This window comes from Juglans microcarpa x Juglans regia, chromosome 5D (genome assembly GCF_004785595.1).
Source record: "Juglans microcarpa x Juglans regia isolate MS1-56 chromosome 5D, Jm3101_v1.0, whole genome shotgun sequence".
NCBI classification, from domain to species: domain Eukaryota; kingdom Viridiplantae; phylum Streptophyta; class Magnoliopsida; order Fagales; family Juglandaceae; genus Juglans; species Juglans microcarpa x Juglans regia.
In genome coordinates this window covers 30,662,151-30,669,790 of record NC_054602.1, presented here as the reverse complement: position 1 = coordinate 30,669,790, position 7,640 = coordinate 30,662,151, and the positions used below count along the sequence as shown (strand labels likewise).

Below are 7,640 nucleotides of genomic sequence, written 5' to 3'. Positions count from 1 at the left end.
GCGTGGTTATGGTGTCTATGTTGGTCCCAACCTCGTCTCTTGGTTTGCAAAGAAGCAACCTGTGGTCTCCAAATCTCGTATTGAGGCCGAATATAGATGCTTAGCATTGGTCACGGCTGAGGTTCATTGGCTACATATGCTTTTATGTGAGTTGCAAATTTCTCTTGACTCCCCTCCTGTCGTTTGGTCTGATAACATTAGTACCCTTGCCCTTGCTTCAAATCCCATCTTCCATGCACGGTCTAAACACATTGAAGTGGATTACCACTTTGTACGTGAAAAAGTGGCCAATCGAGACATTCTCCTGGAACACATCTTCACTTCTCTTCAACCTGTTGATTATTAAGGGTCATACTGCTAATCGGTTTTGTTTTCTTTGTGACAAACTGTCTGTCTCTAACCTCCCTGACAGTTTGCGAGGGGATGTTAAGGATAAAGATCATTTTGTTAAGGATAAAGCTCAAGCAGGATAAAGTTGAAGTTGTTCGACTCTCTCCAGTCTTCTAGTTCATCACGGCTTGGTGCTATTTTATTTCTATAACAGCTCTTATCTATACGTTGGTTAGAAATCTGTTAACTAGCTTTTCTCTTATAGTTTATCTCTTGTAACAAACATGTAAATCCTCTCATACGATTGTAACAATTTTGTGTATATATAAATATGATAATGCATACACGGTTTTTGGTGTGAAAAACCAGAGTAGTTTCCCATTCTTTCACAGCTTGCCACCTCGGGTACTTTCAATTAATCAGCTCCTAAAAAATGTAAATAAGGTGTGAAGGGAGCATAGAAAATTGGGTTTGGGGCATATGCTTAATTGCTTGCAAAGTAAGTGGGCTTGATTCATAGCTTCTACATTATGTAATTAATTGGGGAAAAAAAAAAAACAACAATTTACTGCAAAACTTCTCTATTTTACAGTTTTTGCCAACAATTTTCTTTTAAAACTTATTCATGTAATGCTAAGGAACAAGACGTAATTAATTGTCTGTAAATAAATATAATACTAGACAATTCCCTCGAGATTATAGCCTTATCAAATTTGAGTGGGAGTCACGTGCTCACGTATTGTTTGGATCTTTGTAATAAATATAAACTATATGCATCTTTAAACAATGTAAAAGATTCTGATTCCATCCAATATCATGAATCCCTATATCCATTATTGTTTAAAAAATCCAAAGTTTTTTTTTATAGATACGATTATAAGATATAACGTAAATATATTTGTTTTATGAAAGTTTAGTACCTCATGATCAATAACTTTGAACTTGGTCGAAAATTAATAAACTGATTGTGAATAGAAAATGTAACTCATTGAGAAGCTCGAACTCAACCAAACATACAAAATTTGCTTATCCACAACTTGCTTAGAACTAACTAATTTATACCGATACATATTATCTTTGAAATTTCGAAAATTTGTGTGAGAAACTAAATGCCTGGTAGATTGAACATAGCTAGCCCATATTTGGATTTATTATGGGCTTATGTCGTTAACCATGCACTAGAAAGCTTAGCACGTACAAAGAAATATTACATGTCAACTCGAGAATCCTTGATTGTTTTTAAGTAATCCTTGGATCTCAGTTAGTCTAGGCCTTTGAACGTTGGCTGCCGAATACTCAGATCGAGCATTTGGTAAGCGTTTTAAATCATTCAAATTGAAAGAAATTTGTAGGATTTAAGGAATTCTAGAGAGTGATAGAATTGCCTGGTTCCAGCATTTTTACTCCCACACCACACAACCTCTAGACTTGAGCATTCACTTTTCAGCATGCACCTAACCTATATATATATATTTATATATATATTTATGGCTGGTTTAGCTCCACCGCAGTTAAATAAAACAAAACCAGCCACAGGACAGATTGATGAGATTTTTTGAATGAACGACAACTTCTCATACCAGAGAATACGACGCACAAAAATGATAAATAAAAAATGTTGAGAGGACAAATCAAAAGATAAGTTGAGTTTTCAGGTCACAAATAATGTTTCCTCAAACAGAGTAGACCCCTCGTCTGATTGGCAAATGGCAATCACCCTTCCCTGATAACAGTTGTACAGATATAAACTATTCTCAAACAAATAAGATGTTCCACAGAAATTACATTTTAAACTTTTTAACAGATTTAATACAGAAGAAAAAAAGAAGAGTTTATGAAAATATGCGAACCTTGAAAAAAAGCATCACCTATCCATATTGGATTTGATCCAATCGCAACCAACAACTTTCTTATCAGCTGCATTCTAATTTTCACGTTCATTTTTAGAATCGTCACGGCAAGCCACCAGCTTTCGTGCTACTATAATTTTTGTCCACCATTTACTTAAAATGCAGGAATTCGCTAAAACCACGACACAATTCCACCTAGCCACAAAAGTGAGCATAAATTCAATAAAAGCATAAAAGTTTCCCCATGGTGATGTAAACATATAGAATCAGGCATTTGTTCATACTATCTTACTAAAGAACAATAAAATTAAGAGATAAACCCCCATTCCAACAAGGTAGAGAGAGAGAGAGAGAGATAATTGTGAACTACCTTAGAGAAAACCTCCCCCAGTCCATGATGCATCTGATTTCCCATTCTGACCAACGGCTTTCTTATCCGAGGCACTCTGGTAGAAATTATCATATCCATCATCTTTGGCATCATCCCAGCCAGCCCAACCATCACTGTTATGGGATGCTGCTCCCTTTGTTGATTCTTCCTTTCTGTTGTCTTTGGTGTCCCAATCATCCCAAGAACTTGAACTGTAAGAATTATGCCCAGTTGATGATGACTGCCCTCCTCCAGAAGATGAATTCCATCCTTTGTTCTCCTGTTTAAACTCTTGATAATATCCATTTGTCTCACCATCATTCCGTTGCCAGTTATCAGTCTTCCAGTTGATGCCTTCTTTAGTGTACTCTTCAACCTTCTGTGAAGCTATTGCCATGACTCCCTTCATGATCCCCCATGTCTTATGTCCAATCTCTGATGTCTTTGCAGTGACAACGTTAACAGTCTCATTTACCTTATAATCATAGCCACCCTCCTTCACCTGTAACAAATGTTTAGTCACACCTTGTTTGTCTAACATCGTGTATAAAAAGCCCTTAAAATTGCTAGTAAGGAGGGCCGGGTCGGGTTTTCTTTTTTTCTTTTGTGTGTGTGTGTGTGTGTGTGTGTGTGGGGGGGGGGGGGGGGGGGGGGGGGGGGGGGGGGGGGGGGGGGGGGGGGTTTGATACAATTTAATCCCAAATGGAACATAAGTTTTGAAATATTCTATAAGAAATTCAAAATTTTGGTTCTAAAGATTTTTGAGAAGTCAAAAAGTATATATTAAAAACTCATAGATTGTAATCTCTCTGCATTCTTCTTGGAGTCATCTTCAAGAATTTTCTTTGTTGTTATATTTTATCTTTTCTATGCATGATTTTTCTTCATTTTTTTCTCACAAGTTTATTTTATCTTTCTTTGTAAAAATATACACATTGATCGCATCATTTTTCTGTTAAAGAAAGAAAACTTATATCTATCTTTTATTATAATGTGTCCTATATCACCATAATCAATAGATCTATTAACAATCTTTTGTATCTCAAATCATTTTTATAATACCTTTATATTGTATATAGTACAATATATATTAAGGAAAATATATAAAACAAGAAAAAAATAAATTCTCGGATTCACCACAGTAAAACAAAAAATGAAGCAATAACAATAACCACAAAACTAAATGCTGCTGCACAAAAAAAAAAAAAAAAAAAAAAAAAAAGTTCTAATGTTAAGCAAAGCAAAATTATTTTACACCGCTAACAAGAAAAACTTCACCCTGAATGCAACAACAAGAGGCATGGATATAGAAATAAATCAAAAGATAATTCCCTTTGTTTTGCGTACTCCAGAGGATGCCTTCACGACGTCATTGTATAACTACCCAAAATTTACCCTCCATTTAGATCACAAAATAGAGGGACCCATAGGAACACCACTAAAATACTAAAGATCAGAAGCTAATTACTTCAACACATCATGATTTCCCTTTTAAATAAAAATACTTGAATAACAACTAAAAAAGCACCTATTCAAATGAAACAGAATCCACAATAGAAGAAAGTTGATAACTTCTAGAACCAAACAGCCTTTCACCACCAATTCAGCCAGAGTCAATTTTTTTTTATAAGTGACCAAAACCAAAAATAAAGTTACTAAACAATCATTGTCTATTATCAGTTGCCGTTCCCCAACGGGGTAACCCTCAGCTAATCCCCTAAGTTCTCATAATCACCATTATTTCAAAGAAACAAAAATAGTGTTGCTCCATCAATGATGCTAGTAACAACAAACTCCAGGTACCTGCAACTCTCAGACAACATTATCCAAATCAGTTCGTTATTTCATGGACACCACTTCCACTAATTATTAATAACGGTAGTGTTCTAGTCCCACTTATCAGAAAAAAAGAAAAAAAAAAAGAAAAGGGTAGTGTTCTAGTCCCACTTATCAAAAAAAAAATAAAAAGGGTAGTGTTCTAGTCCCAGTCACTGAAGTTCACCTGATTAATCCTTATCAGCATGTCTAGAAAGGAATAATGATTCTTATCACTGAGACATTATTACGCTCTCCTTAATCACAAGCTTGTTCTTGTGAGACAATTTTTTTTTTTTTTTTGATAAGTGATGAGACAAAATTTGTTCACACAACAAGTTCCAAACTCTTCTGAAAACCGACCAGTGAGTGATGTTTAAAACTTAGATTATTTTAGGTCATCACATATGATCTTGTAATCACTCTGTTATCTAGATCACCTCACTCAGCCAGCCTCTTACTACGGCTCTTATCTTCTCTCTCCTTTTAACTGCACCCAGAGCAACCCCACCCCCAACAAAAAATTAACAAGATACCACCAATAATTAAGATCAAAACTGCTATATGAAATGAAATAAGTAATTTCCATCAAAGGAATGATACACAAACTTTTTTTTACAACTCTATTTTAAATGCAGGGCACTTCTGTAAAATTTGAGATTCAAATTGGGAAAAAAAAAATCAGTAGTTTTCATGAAGTGGCACTATAACATTGATTGGTCCTAAAATGTGCTGTAAAATAATTATATGAACATCATTATTCTTTCCATAAACTCCAGTACATTGGACAACATACTGAGAGAGGCAATTTGAAATACGTCTGATTTAGAGGATACATTGCCGCAATCACTAGTTTGTGTGAAATGCTGTAAACGGACCCATAAAAGTATAATTTATCTGGTATTACTTTTTAAGTCTTAAGTGATGCTACAGCTTTATGTGGATGGCCATGTTAGTTCGTTGAAAAAAGAGACAACATAACCCTCTGTACGAACGACATTTCTTTTAAAATTAAGGTATGATTTACTATAATGACGCCGAATTGGTGTGGCCAATATGAGAATTAGACATCATAGAACCGAAAATGAATAAAACAATCAATTACTTGGTGAATGACCATTCCTGCAAAGAGAATTCATTCCAAATACCTTAGAAGTGAGCTCTTTTGTGCCAGCTTGGACAACATTCGCAGCTGAGTGGGCCGCAGAGGCAGCAACAAAGGATAGCTTACCAAACCCCTATACAAAATTGATAGAATTATTAACATTCACATCCAGTTGTATTATAAAGACGGAAAGGTAATGTAAAGCATCAGAACTGTAACCTGAGAAACAACAGAAAGGACATCGCTTTGCGGATCATTCCTCTGAGAAGGCGCGGGAGTCGATCCGAAGCCAACATATTTACCACCTTGCGAGGGGGGGAGGCCTTCCGGGCGCGAGTCGTTCTCCGCCAGCTTTCGCGCGAAAAAGCTCTCCTTGTTCGCGGCGGAGGCCTCCAATTGCGACCGCGTGTGGATATCCTCGGTCGACTTCGACCTTACCGGCGCGCCGCCCGCTCCGACAAAACCTCTAACATCGCCAGTGGATTGGTTTCGCCTAATATCACCACTGGAGGAGGACTTGAACCCGTCATCATTGTCCCAACTATCCCACCCTCCATTGCTGCTCCCATAATTACCGTTTCTGGTTTGCCCCAAAGGGGGCTTCGACTTCCCACCCCCGAGGTTCTCCTTGACGACAGTTGGATCCCGCCAGGGTCGGCCCTCGGCTAGGGCTTGAATTCGATCCCTATAAACACCGGCGGCTTTGGTGTTGTATTTGGTGACGATATCGGTCTCCTTAGGGATCCCATACTGGGCGAGGAAGGCGTTGAGCTGCTCATTCCCACCGGCCTCCATTTTCTTGATCTGGATCTCGGACCAGGAGTCCATGGTCACGGATCGGACGAAGGAGATGTGAACACCGAGGCCGCGGTGCTTGCCAGAGCACTCTAAGCACATGAAGATTCCGTAGGAAACCGACGCCCATTGAGGGTTCTTTTGGGAACAGTCGACGCAGACCTTGTTCCCAGTTTGCGATTGAAGGTCCCGCAGCCGCCTCGATGCCGCCATTAGGGGTCCGATCCGATCGCTCACAATCGGAATCTGCGAAAACGGATCGAAAAATTAAAAAAGTAAAAGGAATCAGGAAACAAGTAGGAATGAGAGGAGAAGTTTGGAAATTTTTCTCGAATAGGTTGGGGTAATATAAAATGATAAAGCTATATTAGGAGAGAGAGAAAAAGAGAGGTTTGGGCATACCTCTCAGTTGCTGGTAGAGAAACGGAGGCTCACCGACACCGTCTATTCGTTCAAATAAGTTTTAGGGGTCAATATTCCATGACTTTTTGGGTCAGGGCCCGGTCAGCCCCCTTCTCTTTGGGCCCATTTAAGAGTATTCATCGCTCATAAGAGTAACGAAAATAATTTTTTTTTTTAATGAAAAATAATTTGCTAAGCCTTAAGATTTAGTTCGATTCAGATTCTTTTAAGAAAAATTTTATTAATATCATTTACGTGATATAATTTTTTTTTTTTTTATATACAAGGAGAGATTCGATCCTTAATTTTCTTAATAAAATCAAAATGTTACGAATTGATCCAAAAATCTTTACTATTTAGGTAATATAATTTGATTTGAAATATAAGTTATAAAACTTTAATCTCACAGATCATGTTTATGTCATATAGATGGTTTGTAGTGTAAATATTTTTTAATATCATTTCCTTTTTTTAAAATGATCTGTATAAAAGTTTATACCCTAAATTTATATATAGCATTTCTCACAATAAATCTGCATTATATAACCTTTTTATATAACTATTCTTTTTCAATTCTAGTTTAAATGGATGGCATTTTTGTAAAAAACATGGTTTTAGAGTTGTCATTATTTTTTAAAAAAATATTATTTATTTAAAAGTGAATTGTAAAAAAAATTATAAATGAATTGTCTCGCTACCACTTGTCGTGTATGATTTGGTGTTAGCATTTTTCGGTCAAGCTTCATACTATAATACCAGCCAACATTCAATGTACCAACGTTGATGTGATAGATAGTTCAAAAATAAAATTTTTAAATGTAAAAATATCATAAATGCAAGGTCATTTATAAATTCATGTGAATATTTTACGTTATACGTTAATTTTAATTTTATATTAAAAAAATTTACAGTCCAATTAATTATATCAAATTATATTAATTTAAATTTATAAAATTTCTTTTGTGAATGGAAC

At 36.1% G+C, this 7,640-nt stretch overlaps 1 protein-coding gene across 1 annotated transcript; it reads right to left on the bottom strand.

The window, feature by feature from the left end:
• Nucleotides 1-1,948: 1,948 nt before the first annotated feature.
• Nucleotides 1,949-6,778, bottom strand: LOC121264792 (probable ADP-ribosylation factor GTPase-activating protein AGD6). Its single transcript, XM_041168091.1, has 5 exons — nt 6,668-6,778; nt 5,690-6,511; nt 5,514-5,603; nt 2,551-3,052; nt 1,949-2,375 (listed from the first exon to the last, which is right to left on the bottom strand). Exons 2-4 carry the CDS (start codon nt 6,476-6,478, stop codon nt 2,552-2,554), a joined length of 1,380 nt encoding a protein of 459 aa, XP_041024025.1. The 5' UTR covers nt 6,479-6,511; nt 6,668-6,778; the 3' UTR covers nt 1,949-2,375; nt 2,551.
• Between the last annotated feature and the right edge of the window lie 862 nt (nt 6,779-7,640).

What these genes read in the sequence shown, in the direction of transcription:
- LOC121264792 (XM_041168091.1), bottom strand. Translation starts at nt 6,478, where the DNA reads ATGGCGGCATCGAGGCGGCTGCGGGACCTTCAATCGCAAACTGGGAAC. An exon ending in TCCTTTCTGTTGTTTCTCAG is followed by an intron (nt 5,604 to 5,689) that starts GTTACAGTTCTG and finishes AATTTTGTATAG; the next exon opens with GGGTTTGGTAAGCTATCCTT. An exon ending in CAAAAGAGCTCACTTCTAAG is followed by an intron (nt 3,053 to 5,513) that starts GTATTTGGAATG and finishes CATTTGTTACAG; the next exon opens with GTGAAGGAGGGTGGCTATGA.